General features: G+C 36.6%; 2 protein-coding genes across 3 annotated transcripts; both read right to left on the bottom strand.

Annotated features, from left to right (window-relative positions):
* Positions 1-709: 709 nt before the first annotated feature.
* Positions 710-5612, bottom strand: LOC130962124 (putative disease resistance RPP13-like protein 1). Its single transcript, XM_057888220.1, has 3 exons — positions 1598-5612; positions 1329-1407; positions 710-1013 (listed from the first exon to the last, which is right to left on the bottom strand). The coding sequence occupies exons 1-2, from the start codon at positions 5326-5328 to the stop codon at positions 1353-1355; spliced, it is 3786 nt and encodes a 1261-aa protein (XP_057744203.1). The 5' UTR covers positions 5329-5612; the 3' UTR covers positions 710-1013; positions 1329-1352.
* Positions 5613-10964: 5352 nt separating this feature from the next.
* LOC130957568 (putative disease resistance protein At3g14460) lies at positions 10965-17002 on the bottom strand. 2 transcript variants are annotated; one of them, XM_057884414.1, is made up of 5 exons: positions 13006-17002; positions 12541-12753; positions 12008-12120; positions 11525-11602; positions 10965-11236 (listed from the first exon to the last, which is right to left on the bottom strand). In XM_057884414.1, the coding sequence occupies exon 1, from the start codon at positions 16869-16871 to the stop codon at positions 13035-13037; it is 3837 nt and encodes a 1278-aa protein (XP_057740397.1). In that variant the 5' UTR covers positions 16872-17002; the 3' UTR covers positions 10965-11236; positions 11525-11602; positions 12008-12120; positions 12541-12753; positions 13006-13034. The 2 variants fall into 2 exon arrangements, with proteins under 2 accessions (XP_057740397.1, XP_057740404.1); XM_057884421.1 differs by lacking the exon at positions 11525-11602.
* Positions 17003-17109: the final 107 nt, after the last annotated feature.

Raw genomic sequence — 17109 nt, 5'->3', positions numbered from 1 at the left:
TTCTTTGAGAATCAGATTAGAACTTACTTGTTAATATATGCCTGATAATTGCAGGTCCGTTGCAGATCATTTAGGTAGTGTTTGTTTTGAGGTATTGGGATAGAGACTCGAACTAAGTATTATATTTGTTAGCTCAGAGATTGGTACTAAAGTTTCAGTCTTTATTCCTAAAATTTCAGTATTTCAGTACCTCCAAAAAGTGAGGATACAAGGGACTAAAATTTTTTAGAACAGAGACTAAAATTTTAATAACACTTTATACCTAAAATACCTCTATTTCAATTAATTAATTCCAACTTTATTCTTTGTGCAAATTAAATTAGACCTTCATTTTTTTTAATCTCTGTCTCCCACTTTACACCAAATACAATACTAAAACTTATTTCGATCTTTATCTCTCAGTCTCAGTCTCCCTTCCAAACGCTACCTAATGGGATTGATTTTGCTATAGTTGTAGGCTCAAACTTGTACTGGAATGATGAGCTTGTGGCAATGTAGAAGCAGATTGTGATAAACAAAGGTCACATTCTCAATCTCTATTCTCTATAGCAACACTACTTTACTAGCCACTTAAAAACATTTAAAATACAAGTCCAGTCCAATCATAATTGATGCTCCAAATCTCTATTCTCTATTCAGTGTTTAATTGATGCTCTAAAACTCTAATACATGAAAGAAATCTTAGGTTTATAAAACATAATCCATTATGCTTTTCATATCAATATTCTCACCACAGATTTGCTCAAATCTACATTACATCACATTACATGGCAAATTCAGTATATTATTGAGTACACTGTATTTCTCTTTTGGATGATAAGATAAAAGGACATCTAACTTTGATAACCACATCTGTTATCTTTCAATCTTATTTTTCCTTTGGAAAAACAAAAGTAAGGGTGAAAAATGACTCTGCATTTCTGTTGCTTGTTTTGACTGAAACTGGCATTCAAGATCCATTCCAAAACTGCAACGTTCTCAGGACAATTGCTGCTTAATCTTCAATGTATCTCCTGAAACACAAATTAAAAATCATTTCGAGACTTAATGTTTGTCATCACAGGAACTGCACACACTTATTTAAACCTCACAACACAATGTTAGATCATTGGTTTGATTTATTTCAAAACCGCACACACTCCCTATTTGTCCCTAATTATGCTTTTCTTTTCTTTTTTATTTCAAAACTTTTTCGGGTACTATGAAAACAACATTCTTTGTTAAAAATATGGAACTGCTAAACAAAACTTGGTAGTGTATGTTATATAACAGAAAGAATAAAACAAAAAAGGAATGCATCACGTTTTCATGAGGGATTGAGGGAGTACCATTACTGAATTTGAGTCATGTTTTCATGGTGCATGAGGCCCTTGCCTTGTGCCTGCTGCAGCAAACAAATGTGCCGCCCTGTTTGATGAAGAAAACAAAGTAAGAATTACCTTGTGCCCCTCTGCACATAATATAATATCAACTATGCTACGTGTACACCAAAATCAGCTACCAGTATAAAATACATATTGGTGACTATAATTTTAGTATGCAAATAACATTTTTGATATATAATATAGAACCAAAAACCAAACAACATGAGAATTACCTTATGAACTGTGCACGAGCACGAATTTCCCTAAGTGATATAGAATTATAAACGGTGGGGTTGTTATAAATCTTGGTCCAAGGTCGCTGGTCCTTCTGGAGGAGTTGTTCCAGCAAAGGGCATCGATAAATATAAAGTAGTCGCAGAGAGGGAGGCAGCTTTTCTCCTTCCATATTCTCTAGATTTGGACAGTATTCAATGTTTAGTTCTTGGAGGGAGGTGAACCGGAGAAGCTCACTGCACTCCAACGTCTTCATATGATGAAACTCAGTGAGGCACAGATTGGTAAGGGAGGGAAGGTGAGGCAGTGAACCCACTTCAGGGAATGACCTTATGTTGTCAGAGCCATGACCTTGAATGGTAAGATGAGTGAGGGCGTCCAAGTTACTCATCCAAGATAGATCCCTCCATTGTCTCCCGATACTAAGCTCTTTCAGGTTAGGCGGCAAACCTCCCTCTGGCAACCTACAAATTTCCTCGCAACCTCTTATGTCGAGAGACTGTAAATTCGGGAGAAGACTATTCAGGTCTCGAGGCAATGCTTCCAACTTGTCGCAATATATCATGCTGAGATGAGTCAAGTTGGGTGCAGCCTGTCCTTCTCCTGGAAATGACATTAACTTGTCGCACCCAAAGATTGTGAGACGTTGAAGAGCAGTGTGTGGTGGCTCTGACATTGAAACTGATTCCAGATTCAAACACCATGATATCTTGAGATTCTTGAGGATCGGAAAGGCATCCAACCACAATGAGGTCAGTGAATCACAGCTGCCTTCTATTAGTAGCTCTACCAAATCATACTTCTGCTGCTGTTGCTGGGGGAATAATTCCAGTTTGCTGCAACTATAGATTTTGAGTTTTTGCAAAGATTTGGGTAAACAATTGCATGGAAAGGATACAGCAGACGAACACCCTGAGATTTCTATTTCTTGGAGGGAAGTTAGATGGTTGATGCTGATAATTGCCTTAATTGCATACTCCACCACAGATTCACATCCCTTGATTGATAAAGTATCCTCATCAAGTGACATATCTATACGCCATCCTTCATGATCTTCTACTATTTTCACTTTGTGCACTTTCGAAACATCCAACAAGGAAGAAACGATTCTCATTAATACATGATTAAGCATATCTCCCTTTAACATTGGACAATCTCTTATTTGAAGCCTCTTAAGCCCAGGAAAAGCTTCTGAGTCAGGTAATTGCCACTCCTCCCAACATGCCATGTTATCAACCTCCAAACTCTCCAATGAAGGAAATGGTGCAATAGGCAAAGAATGATGATCTCCTTCAGTCTTGTAAAACTCATCACCAATGCGCTTGAGCTTATCAAAACCTCGAATGCACAGGGATTTAAGAGATGGTAGCTGTCCAAGTGAAGGCAGCATGCAGCAATTCTTGCAATCCAACAGAGATACATGAATCATGTTTTGGTAGCCGGAATGCCCAATCCAAGATGGAAACATTTTACCTTTGTATCCATCAACTGTCAACTTTTTCAAGCCACTGTGCGGTTGCAAGCTGTGGAGTATATCTCTTTCAGTTTGTGTGTCTGAAGCCGTATCATCACTTGAGGACCATTCCAACAACAGAAATTCAATGTGCTTTTTATCTATTATCTTTGCACTCCTTGCCTGATTGACATCAATAACATTCTCCAATTTCTGAATCGCAAATGATCCATGAAGATTTAAAAGCCCTCCTAACTCTTGGATTCCATTATCTTCATGCTTTCCCACCACAAAGTTGCTTAAAATGTGCAACTGTATCAATTTGCCTATTCCTTTCGGCAATTCTTTAAGAGGAGTACTCCTTATATCAAGATGTCGCAAATTCACAAGATTACACATTCCATCAGGCAGCATAGTCAGTTCTGAACAATCTTCTAGCTTTAATGTCTGTAAATTACATAACCTGCACAGTGACTCTGGCAATGTTTTGACAGCACTTCGAGAGAGATCCAAATAGCGCAAATGGATCAATTTACCTATTGAATCAGGAAATATACTTAGCTTGTCAAAGGATAAAACTCTCAGGTGTTTATTCTTTGACAATATGTCATATGGTAACGTTGTGCTTTCTTTCCTGATTGAAAAAGGACTATGATTGATATACAAAAATGTCCTCAGAGATTCTATTTTATAAGAAGAATAAGTTTTTTTAGAGATTGAATGATCGTATGACAGATGACGAGTTAGAATCCTCATCTCTTCCTTTTCACCGAGTTCTTCGGATAATCTACAATAAAATTCTCCAGCAAGAAAAGTTGCCAAGTCATGCATGAGATCATGCATCACAAAATACTTCTGATCATTACCCTCAACCTGCTTGAAAAAAAGTCTGGAAGCCAAGTCATCAAAACACTCGCAACCAACTTCTTCTAAAGTTTCTCTCCTCTTTGGTGGTCGTAAAAGATCTTCGGCCATCCATAACAAAATTAATTCATCTTTATCAAATTGATGATCTTTGGGATACAATGAACAATAGACAAAGCAGCGCTTCAAATGTGCAGGCAGATGATAATAACTTATTAACAATGCAGGAACAACCTTACTGTCCGTCATCGGAAATTCCCAAATGTCACTCAGTAATATTTTATTCCATTCCTTAACATCATGCTTTGAGCGCAACAAGCGTCCAAGCGTTTCTGCAGCTAACGGCAAGCCATCACACTTCTTGACAATCTTTCTACCTATTCCTTCCAATTCTGAACTCCCATTAGATTCTAGAAAGGATGCATTGTCCGCAAATATAGACCAACAATAATCATCTGACAGTCCCTCAAGAAAGTAATCATTATAATTTTGGGCTATTGGACCAACATTTTCCTTGCGGGTAGTTAGAAGAATAATGCTTCCTTTTTTCCCATATTGAAAAGGGGTAATAAAACTACTCCACTTTTCACCATCGTTACTCCAAACATCGTCCAAAACTATAAAGAACTTGTTTTCTGACAGTTTTTCCTTCAAATCTTGTTGAAGTAAATCAAAGCTGTCAAGACTACAAACACCTGCATTGATCCCCTTTATGACATTCTTTGTAGTCTCAACAACATCAAAATTTTCAGAAACACAAATCCAAGCTTTCAGGTCAAACCCCTTCATCAAATCCTCATTGTTGTACAGCCATTGTGCTAAAGTAGTTTTACCAACCCCGCCCATACCAACAATAGAGATGACAGACAATTTATGATCATTGTTGTCATGTAGCATCTTGATTAATGCCTGTTGGTCACCATCCCTGCCGTACACATTCCCCTTGACAAGAGAAGTGGATGGAGACCTCCATGATGAGGAGCTACCCGCTGGAATCTCCTTGAGACCAAGGGTATCTTTGCGTTTCTCAAGATCTTCTATTCTTTCAACCACCTCTTCTATCTTAGTCACCATCTTCCTACCAGATAGATCAAGGAAGTGAGGAAGCCGAGTGCGTACCTTGCTGCGAATTTGAGCTTTGATGAAGACACGGTCCAGCAAGTCATCAGCAGTGTAGAGAGCATCCTTGAGATTATCAAGCCATTCCCTGACGAGTTCGTGTCCAAACTGCTTCTGCTCAGCGTCAGCAGCCAGAGCTTTGGCAGCCAAGATAGCAGTCTTGAGCCTCTCAACCAACTTCCGGTCCAGCTTCTTGCCCACCACCAAGTTGACAAACTCAGATGAAATGAGCCTGTCAAGAACAACGTTGGCGAAGCCAGAAACTAGAGCTCCAACAACAAGTGCTTCAGCCATGATATGATGATCACAACAACAGCAAATTAATCAGTAAGCGATTGGATTTTCAGATTGTAATGAAGGGAGAGGAATATTGGCATATTGCAATAGTGCTTATTGTATATAGCGAGATATCACGAAGGTTCCTCTCTAGACTTTTTTCACATACGTTGGCATCACGAATAGTGGAATAAAAAAGTTCTAAGTAGTGGAGTGCATAGCTGGCTTTGCACGTTACTTCATTTTTTATATTCTTCTTTCAAGGACGAGGTGAAAGTGAAACAATATTCAAAAGAAAAGAAGTGTCACCAACGGTGTAATGTCCCAAGGTTTTTTTTACTACCGTATTCTCTAATTTTATCAAAATTCCTAAATTACCTTTATTCTTTCTTCCCAACCTAAGCCTAATTTTATCCATACTAACCCTCTTCTAACACACACACCCTGAGAATGAAAGAAAGAAACAAGGAGAGAGAAGAGAACCAAGACGCGAGAGAGAGAGAAAGAGAAGGAGGTGCCTTCCTGCGTTGCTGTGCCTTGTCGCTGTCGCCGAAGCATCCATCGTCGCTGCGGTTGCCTGGGTCGTCACTGAAAGGAGCAGTTGTTAAGCTTGAGAGAGCGAATGAGGGAGAGAGAGAAGGGAGTTCGCGGAGGAGGAAGAACCGCGACGAGGGAAGAAAGGGGGTCGCCTCCGTCGCGGACAAACCATTGCCGTTGAAGCAGCCGCCGTCATTGCTGAATGAAAAGGGAGAGTTTGAGCTTGCCAGAGAAGCGGGGAAGAGAGAGTCGCGATGGGGGAGCGGTTCACCATCAACGGAGCTCGTCGTCAGGGGAGCATCACCGACGTCACTGCTAGTGAACTGTCTTAGTCCTTGTTTTGGTCTTACTCAGCCCCACACCCCTCTTCATTCTTGTCTCTGAATAAGTACCATTTTTCCCCGTTCTGACTTCATTTGCGAAACTGTAATGCTTTTGCCTTTGCTGCATTTTATTCTTTTCTTACATGCTCGTTTTAATTGCGATAATATGTCTCTGTTTTAGTACTATCGCTCTGCTTTTTTTTGTGTTTCTGCTGGAGATTATCTTGAATGCTAGTATTGGTGCTATCATGAAACGGTTGGAGCCGTTGATGTTATGATTACATCAACGATCTAGCCCTGAAGGTTGTTGCCATCGTTTTTCGGTCCAAATTTTATGCTCTTTTGTTTCATTCTATTTCAATCTCTCGTCTTTTAATTTAACATTTTGGATTTGATTTCTTCGGTCCTTTGGAATTAAGTTGTGAGTAGATTTTATATTTATAATTAATTAATTTTGTATCTATAATTATTTTATTTTGATATATGTTGCATTGCACTTATAATTACACTTATATATTATTATCAAAAGATTTTAAATTAGATTGAATAATTGATTTATTAGAACTAAATATTTATCCTTGTTAAATTATTTTAATATGCACATGAAACTATATATTTTTATGAGGCTATATGTATGTTTGTTGAAACTTTATATTATTTTAAAATATTTGATTTTATTTGAATATAATTTTTTTTGAAACATTGAAATATTTGTTGTTATTCATTTATTTTAAAATTGTGAAATATATTTGAAATACCTTAAGATAAAGAAAATATGATTGAAGAGGATTTAGATGAAAAAGTATTATTTGATTTAATACATTATATGTTTTAAAACTGAAGAATTTGTTATATTTGAAAGGGTAAATATCCTTTTCGTACCCTGAACATTTTAAAGTGGGACATATCGCACCTTTATCATCCAGAAACCTCAACCGGGTCCTCAACCAACGACATAAGTGGACGAATCGACCCCTGTGACCGGTTGCTAACAGGTTGCCTAGATGACGTGTCAGGTGGAGGCTGAGCTGTCAACTGCAAGTGCCACGTGTAAGTAGAAGTTGTTGTAGGGACTCAAAACTCCCTCCCTGCAACTGAAACGGCGTCGTTGCATTGGGTTAATATTCTCCCATTCTTGAATGATTGAAAAGGTTTAGGGTTTGCATCTTCTGCCTAGGTGAGAAGACCTGCAACGGTGGGCATGGAAACTGCAAATTCTTGTGCTTCATTCAGTCGCGAGAAAAGATGCGGTGGGGGTGAGGAGAGTTGGAGCAGTGGAATGAGTGCCGATAGAAGCATTCTGGAAGGAGCGTCGAGAAGGATGAAGAAGAAATTTGTTCCTCCAGTGTGCAATTGCGGATCATACGCCATTTTGTTCGAATCTGGAACTTCAAAAAACCCTAGGAGGCTTTTCTTTGGTTGTTCTTATTTTAAGGTAAATTTTTTGGAATCGTTTTTGTTTGGGTTGCTGCGTTATTTTGGTAACTTGTTGGAGTTGAACAGTAGGCATGTTTGATATAGAACAACACAGGACATTGCAAATACTTTGCCCGGCTAGATGAGTATGTTGCCTCTTTTGGTATTGATGAAGTAGTACAAGATGGAGTATTGGACCCAACGAAAAAGATGGAAGAAAGAATTGCAGAGATAGAGAAAAAGATGGATGAGGTTAAAAGCGATGAGAAGAATAGTGGTGCTCTTAGCAGATGGAAAGTGTTTGGGTTGATTTTGCTGGGGATTGTAATAGAAAAGGGATGTAGTATAGTAATAGCTGCATAATGTTAATATCCCTTTATACTTGTAAATTCAGTGTTGGGGGAATATTAACCCAATGCAACGACGTCGTTTCAGTTGCAGGGAGGGGGTTTTGAGTCCCTGCAACAACTTCTACTTACACGTGGCACTTGCAGTTGACAGCTCAACCTCCACCTGACACGTCATCCAGGCAACCTGTTAGCAACCGGTCACAGGGATCGATTCGTCCACTTATGTCGTTGGTTGAGGAACCGGTTGAGGTTTCTGGATGATAAAGGTGCGATATGTCCCACTTTAAAATGTTCAGGGGCCGGAAATGGTATTTACCCTATTTGAAATTATATGTTTTGAATTGGTTTGGGAGGCTCGTAATAGAAAACCATAGTTAACGACGGTTATGACGTTAACTTAGATGCATCTAACTCAGACTCCAGCTAGCAGGGGTGTTGCTAGCCTAACGTGTAGGCCACACGTTAGATCTGTTATTCTTTAGGACACACGAGAGGAAAGGGCTACCCATTGAAGTGGAGCTGTCCAAGTGTGGACTTTTGATTTGATTTCTGTATGAGAACTTCTTTATTGATTCACTTATTATTATTAACTATTATTTTCTAATTAAAAAATTACTTTAATAATGATGTTTATATGGTCTTATGTCGATTATAAATGTATTGTCTAGTCATTGAGTTGCAAAATTTACCCCGTTTTTCTAAAAATATTTTTTCAGAAATAAATATTTGGTCATGTGAGTCTTTCTGTTTAAGAGTAATGATTTGCAATGAATACCTATTTTTTGTTAAGTTCTTAGACGTCATCTGCTCCATATATCACAAACGGGATCCAACTATTTTTAATTATTTTAATTTTTATTAAAAATATATAACTATTTATTTTAAAACTTGTAAAATATTTAAAATTTTCTTATTCAGTTTATATATGAGTTTGTTAGGCTTGTTAGGGAATTATTTTTCCTTAACGCCAGTCATAATTCATTTTGGTCCATGACAAACGGAAACTAGTCTTTGTGGAAATTAATTAACTATGTACTTAAAAGTAGGATTATCATCATATGATATAAATGCATATCATTATTAATAACAATAATGGTGGCGTGCCAATGAGTTATAGTTCAAATGGTATAGTTTCCACATACTTATCTAAAAAGTTGTGGGTTCGAGTTTGTTATTTTTGGTAAAAAATAATAATAATAATAATGGTGGCGTGCATGGTAGCTGTCTCCAAGGCTACTTTTCTTAGACTTATTTCGATAAAAGTTTAGAAGATAATATCACTTTTATTTTTATTTTTTATAATGACATTCTTTACCTGTTTTTAATTTTTTTTTATTTTTGTGTTTTGTACGAATTTATAGAACAAAAAAAAAAGTGATATTAGCAAAATAAAGTGACATTATTATCTTCTTAAAATTTTTTGTTTTTTGAAAATACTTGTCAAAGTTAGTTTTTGAAAGATAATTTTTTAAATAATATAATATCTATGTTCAATAAATCAAACTAAAAGTAATTTTCAATAAAAATAAGGAGCAATGAATGTGTTTTGTTAAATAATTTTAAATTTAAAAAATATTATAATGACATAAATATAAGAACAAATTTAGTTATTTAGATTAGTATATAGAAAAAATAACCACCAAATCAACTACTCGTATGAAGAGTTGCTCAAATTTACATCACATCACACATAGTTTGTAATGAAGACATTCTCCTTCCAATAATCCAGCCTCACTGTATACTGTTTTTTCCCTTTTCTTTTCTTTTCTTTTTGTGTTTATTTGAGTTATTTAGCTTCTATGAGCTAGATTGCAAATTCAGTACATTATTGAGTTTACTGTAATTCTCTTTCTGGATGATAAGATAAAACGCTATATAACTTTCTAGTTATACTGTTTAATTCAGTCCCAAACTATCGAATATTCTATCACAATATTTTTTCTTGAATAATTTGAATCCCACATGTGAGAGTAGTATATTTGTTCTGATCCTATACAGCTGACTCTGTGATAAAGAATTGGCAAGACAGAAACACTATTTTGTAACTTTTCTTTCCACAAATCAACCTTTCATTTATTTTTTCTCTGTGCAAAAAGCAAAAGAAAAATTATAGAGAGAAATAGAGAAATATTCCAGCAACAACAAAAGCTATTCAATAATAAGTGCAACTACAAATTTCTCCAAAGTGTCTTTGCTTTTCAATAACATGAAGCCAAGATCAGAGAACACAGTGGCTAGAATAAACAGTGTGCAAAATTGCATTTGCAGTTTCATATCCGATGTGCTACATCTGTACATGTGTGAAACTTTCGTAGTAATTTTAGCTGTGAAGCACATAACAACTTCAAAATTCATTGAAGTTACAGAACTAGAATTATACACACAGACATTATAACTCATGTGAAAGCCCACTGAGCTCGGAATGGAGATGCAATTAGGCTAATCCTAACAATTATCTTCCTGTGAATCAATGCTATTATGGATTTTCATTCTTAGCATAATGGTATCAACACACTAATATAGAGAGCTTGAATTATTTCATTTTTACTTCTGAAATTCCTTGCTCTCTCTGATTCTTTCTAGAATTTCTGTCAACTATAGTTCCATGTGTTTGTTCCTAGCCTCAGGATTAATCTTTTGTACAAGATACTTCTTATATTTATTCATATAAAATCTCATGAATACAAAGATAGCGTCTCATATAAAATTATGTAAATTTCTTTCTTTCTTCTTTTTGGGAAAATAAGTACTTTTTCTGTTGCAAAAGCACATAAATTCCAAATATTAAAGGTAAAACTTCCTAATTTTAGAAACAGAAAACATCAATTTGGAAAATACCTCATCAATTGGAATAGCTGATTGTTAGAATAATTGACATACCAATACACCAAACAGTGGCAGCAATCAAATAACAGAAACATGAAAAAAAAATAGGAACAAGACACTCAAATTTTAACGTGGAAAACCCTCTCAATATAAGAGGTAAAAACCACGGGTCATTCAGACCAAAAAAGAAGTACAACTATAATCAAGTAAGGATACAAGAGAGTCTCAAATAAGTGCACAAATCATGTTTACAGTAAGTTAAAACATCCAAGCATTACTGCATATAAATATGAATCAAAAAGATGAAAAATTTACAAAATCAGAGCTACTTTGCGCGCACAAGCCATATCTCACCCTCCAAATCTTATCTTAATCGTCCAACCATTCAGAATGAAAAAGTACATTCAGAACTTGCTATCGAAATTTTACCCCAATCCAAGATTGAACCACATCCCAACTGCTTATTTATAGTGACTGCATAATCAATCCAAAAAGGAAAAAAGAATTATCATTCCAGTAACAATTTTAGGCAAGTATTTACATGTTCCAAACCTGCAATTGCCAAAGAGGTTGCACAATGCACCTTGTACTGGCAAGTATTTACATGATATGAAATTCTTCTAAAAGAATACTCCAATAATTGTATGATGACAAAATTGTAAAATTTAAATTATCAATTTAGTAAAAGTATGATCCTCTTCATGAAATGTTTGAACAAAAAGCAATCAATTATTAGACTAGATGAGTAGTTTAAGAACTCACATAATTTTCAAAAATGGAGCTAGTAAGCTTGACTTTCCCAGCAAAATCCACAAACCATCAAACACTCAAAGCTCAGACCTAACATTTTTTTGAACAAGGAGAAAGTTTATCAAGATTGTCTTTGATAACAGATTTTATTAATGAATAACAACATTACAGATGTATTTATAAATTCATGTAATAAACTTGAATGCATTAGAAATGTTACATCTTTTTGTTTAAATTTACAAACTCCACCATTGAATTGCAGTTTTGGCATTGTAACAGCTTTGGCAGTATTTAAAGAACCAAAATTAAGTTTATATTTATAGTACATTTAGTTTAGCATATACATTAAAAAATGGGAAAGGAAGAAACATAATATTTCCCTGAACTACATGTCACTAATTTCTTCACAAATCAAGCTATCATCATGTCTTTTTGTTTCTCTCATAAAAAATGGGAAAAGTAAATTGTAAGCAGGAATAGAGTAACTATACCAACCTGAAGCTAAAATTACAGAGCACCTCTTCTGATGAACTTTGGATTGAATGAAGATAATTTAGATATGGTTGGTTACTAAACCTCAAATGTACTTCCTGTTCCCAATGTATCTCCTGAAAGACAAATTAAGAAAACAATTCAAGACTTAAAAGTGTCTGTCATCACAAAAAACACACCACCATTATGTGAAAACATCATGAACACAAAGATGGATCATCGGTTTGATAATGTGTCCAAATCCAGAAAGGAAGAAATAGTTATTATTACAGAACCTTTTCACTTAGTATTAGAAATAGCTTATTATAGGCATCTACTACTATTTTGAAAGCTTATAAACCTTGGGCATGCTGATTCCTTTTGCTATCCTACATGAATCTTGCAACACAACAATTGACTCTTGTGATCATAAAGAATTGACAAAGACAGAAACACCATTTTATAACTCTTTTCTTTCCACAAATCAAGCTGCCATTTTATTTTGTCTTTGTGCAAAAAGCAAAAATAAAATCATAGAGAGGGATAGAGAAATATACCAGCAACAACAAAAGCTTTTCAATAATGAATATCACTCCAACTTCCTCCATCATGTCTTTGCTTTTCAATAACATGAAGCCAAAAATCAGAAAACATAGTTTCTGGTTCCCAACGCATCAATCCAACTTAATTACCACTTCAAATGAACTTAGAATTAAATGAAGATATACAGCCAGTGTATAGGATTACATCTTGATATGTACACAAGCTACCTGCAGAAGATAGTAAAAACAGTAAATTTGATTAATCCATTTATTATACACTAAAAAAGATATTCCCTATCTTTCAATTTTGTGTTTCATGGCAATTCGTATCTTTCTCTTTAAATGATTTTTTTGAAAAATATGATAGTTAACAAATATTACAAATAGCCATGACTCTTTTCTAACTTGAAGAAAAAGGAAATTTATGCATGTGTGAATTTAATTGTAGTACCATGACAAACATGAAGGTCAGAAAATCACCTGCTCAGAAATCTTTCTTCCAAAAATTCTTAGTCAATGACTTTAATGTCAGGGATGTGGGAAATTTTGGGCCAAATTTGTTGATGCTTGTTCTTGCAGTGTTTTCCCAGCAATGTACATGTCTCAATTTTGAGTAGTAAGAGGGAGGAAGGAAGCTTTTCTCCTGCCATATTCTCCAGCTTTGGACAATACTTAATGTGTAATTGTTGGAGGGAGGTTAGGCAGAGAAGCTGTTTGCAATCCAATGTCTCCAGTTTACAAAGTGAACTGATCTTTAGAGTGGTAAGGGAGGGAAGGCGAGGCAGCGAACCCGCCTCTGGATAGGACTTTATTTTGCTCTCACACCAAGTATCATCAACAGTGAGATGAGTGAGGGTGTCCAAGTTGCCCATCCATGATAGATTACTCAACTGTTGCTCGCAAGCTCCCACACTAAGCTCTTTCAAGTTAGATGGCAAACCACCCTCTGGCAAACTAGTAATGTTTGGACAACCTCGAATGTCGAGAGACTGTAAACATGGAAGAAGACTATTCATGCCACGAGGCAATGCTTCCAACTTGTGGCAATCTCTGACGCAGAGAAGAGTCAAGTTGGGTGCAGCCAGTCCTCCTTCTGGAAATGACACCAATTTGGTGCAATAAAAGATGGAGAGACTTTGAAGAGCAGCATGTGATGGCTCTGACATTGAAACTGATTTCAGATTCTTACACTCTCGAATCTCAAGAATCTTGAGTTTGGGAAAGGCATCCAATGAGAATGAGGTTAGTGAATCACAGCTGTATTGTATTTGTAGCTCTACCAAATCATACTTCTCTTGTTGCTGGAGTAATTCCAGTTCACTGTAACAACTGATTGTGAGTTTTTGCAAAGATTTGGGTAAACAATTGCCTGGCAAGGATACAGCAGACCAACACACACAGATTTCTATTTCTTGGGGGGAAGTTAGATGGTTGATGCTGATCATTGCTTTAATTGCACACTCCACAGAAGATTGGCATCCCCTAATTGATAAAGTATCCCCAAGAAGTGACATACCTATATCCAATCCTGGGTAATCTTCTCGTATTTCCACTTTGTGCACTTTCGAAACATCCGATGAGGAATAAGCGATCCTCATTAATATGGGATTAACCATATCTCCCTTTAACTTTGGACAATTTGTTATTTGAAGCCACTTAAGCTGAGGAAAAGCTTTAGATTCAGGTAAAAGCCACTCCTCCCAACATGACATATCATCAAATTCCAATCTCTCCAGTGAGGAAAATGGAGCAATATGCAAAGAATGATTGTCTTCATTCTGATAAAACTCATCACCAACACACTTGAGTTGCTCAAAACCTTGAATGCTTAGGGACTTAAGAGATGGCAGCTGTCCAAGTGAAGGCAGCATGCAGCAATTCTTGCAAGACTTGAGAGACACACTTGTCATGTTTTGGTAGAAGGAATGCCCAATCCAATCTGGAAATATTTTACCTTTGTATCCCTTGATTGTAAACATTTTCAAGCCATTGTGCGGTTGCAAGTTGTGGAGTATATCTCTTTCAGTTTCTGTGTCTGAAACCACATCATCATCTGAAGACCATTCCAACAATAAGTCGTCAATGTGCTTCTTATCTATTATCCTTGCACTCCTTGCCTCATTTACATCAACAACATTCTCCAATTTCTGAATCTCAAATGATCCATGAAGATTTACAAGTCCTCCTAACTCTTGAATTCCATTGACTTCATCCTTGCCTACCATATAGCAGCTTAAAATGTGCAATTGTTTCATTTTGCCCATTCCTTTTGGCATTTCTTTAAGAGGAGTTTTCCTTATATCAAGATGCCGCAAACTCACAAGATTACACATGCCATTGGGCAGCATAGTCAGCTTTGAACAATCTTCTAGCTTTAGTGTTTGTAAATTACACAACTTGCACAATGATTCAGGCAATGTCTTAACAGCACTTCCAGAGAGTTCCAAATATCGTAGGTGGATCAGTTCACCTATGCTACTAGGCAGCATAGTTAGGGACCAACACTCCCGTAACTTTAGACTTTGTAGATTGCACAAGTTGCATAATGACTGTGGCAATACCTCAATTTTACTCCTAGAGAGATCCAAGTAGCGCAGTTGGATCAATTTTGCTATTGAATCAGGAAATATATTGAGTATATCAAAGGATAAAACTCTCAAGTATTTATTCTTTGACAATATGTCACACTGTAACGTTGCGCATTCTTTCTGGAGCCGACGTCCATTATTGATATGCAATGATGTCCTCAAAGATTCTATTTTATTAGAGGAACGAATTGTTTTAGAGATTGAACGATCGTGTGACAAATGACGAGTTAGAATACTCATCTCTTCCTTTTCACCAAGTTCTTCTGACAATCTACAATAAAATTTTCCAGCTAGAAAAGTTGCCAAGTCATGCATGAGATCATGCATCAAAAAAAACTTCTCATCATCATTCTTGACCTGCTTGAAAAATAATCTTGAAGCTAAGTTGTCAAAACACTCGCAACCAACTTCTTCTAAAGTCTCTCCCCTCTTTGGAGGTCGCAAAAGATCTTCAGCCATCCATAGCAAGATTAATTCATCCTTATCAAATTGATAATCTTTGGGATACAATGAACAATAAACAAAGCAGCGTTTTAAATGCGCAGGAAGATGATAGTAACTTATTAACAATGCAGGAACAATTTTACTATTTGACATAGGAAATTCCCAAATGTCATTCGATAGTATTCTATTCCATTCTTCAACACGACGCTCTGAGCGCAACAAGCGTCCAAGTGTTTCCGCAGCTAATGGCAAACCATCACACCTTTTGACAATCTTTCTACCTATTTCTTCCAGTTCCGAGCTCCCATTTGATTCAGGAAAGGATGCATTGTCTGCAAAAATAGACCAACAATAATCGTCTGACAGTTCCTTGAGAGTGTAAGAGTTATAGTGTTGGACTATTCGACCAACATTTTCCTTGCGGGTAGTTAGAAGAATAGTGCTTCCTTTTCTCCCATGTTGAAAAGGGGTGACAAAACTACTCCACTTGTCAACATCTTCACTCCAAACATCGTCCAAAACAATGAAGAACTTCTTTTCTGACAGCTTTTCCTTCAAATCTTGTTGAAGTAAATCAAAGCTGTCAAGACTACAAACACCTGAAGAGATCCCCTTTATAACATTCTTAGTAGTCTCAACAACATCAAAATTTTCAGAAACACAAATCCATGCTTTCAGATCAACCCCGTCCATCAAATCCTTATTGTTGTAGAGCCATTGTGCTAAAGTAGTTTTACCAACCCCGCCCATACCAACAATAGAGCTGACGGACAAGTTATGATGATTGTTGTCATTGAGCATCTTGATTAGTGCCTGTTGATCACCATCCCTGCCGAACACATTCCCCTTCACAAGAGAAGTGGATGGAGGTCTCCATGAAGAGCTTCCAGTTGGAATCTCTCTCAGACCAAGGGTATCTTTGAGTTTCTCAAGATCTTCTATTGTTTTAACCACCTCTTCTATCTTAGTCACCATCTTCCTATCAGACAAATTAAGGAAGCTAGGAAGATGAGTGCGTACCTTGCTGCGAATTTCAGCTTTGATGAAGACACGGTCCAGCAAGTCATCAGCAGTGTAGAGAGCATCTCTGAGACTATCAAGCCATTTCCTCACACGATCGTTTCCAAACTGCTTCTGTTCGGCGTCAGCAACCAGAGCTTCAGCAGCCAAGAGAGCAGTCCTCAGCCTCTCAACCAACTTCCGGTCCAGCTTCTTGCCCACCACCAAGTTGACAAACTCAGGTGAAATGAGCCTGTCAAGAACAACATTGGCGAAGCCAGAAACTAAAGCTCCAACAACAAGTGCTTCAGCCATGATATGATACAGATCACAACAACAGCAAATGAATCAGTGAGTGATTGGATTCTCAGAATGTGACCAAGAGAGAGCAATATTGCAATAATGCTTGCAAGGTATTCAGCAATAATAAAAGGTATATGGCGAGATATCACGAAGGTTCCTCACCAAAAACACGTTCCTAATTTTTATATTCTTTGAAAGTTGAAACACAATATTCAAATAGCAAAAGGGTGATCAACCGAAACTAGTCGAA

The sequence above is a fragment of the Arachis stenosperma genome, chromosome 2 (assembly GCF_014773155.1).
Source record: "Arachis stenosperma cultivar V10309 chromosome 2, arast.V10309.gnm1.PFL2, whole genome shotgun sequence".
NCBI lineage: Eukaryota > Viridiplantae > Streptophyta > Magnoliopsida > Fabales > Fabaceae > Arachis > Arachis stenosperma.
The sequence above is the reverse complement of the archived record's forward strand: the minus strand, read 5'-3'. Positions and strand labels throughout refer to the sequence as shown.

Coding starts and splice junctions, on each gene's coding strand:
- LOC130962124 (XM_057888220.1), bottom strand. CDS start 5,328: ATGGCTGAAGCACTTGTTGTTGGAGCTCTAGTTTCTGGCTTCGCCAAC. Junction 1,408..1,597: donor GCTCGTGCACAGTTCATAAG/GTAATTCTCATG, acceptor TTCATCAAACAG/GGCGGCACATTTGTTTGCTG.
- LOC130957568 (XM_057884414.1), bottom strand. CDS start 16,871: ATGGCTGAAGCACTTGTTGTTGGAGCTTTAGTTTCTGGCTTCGCCAAT.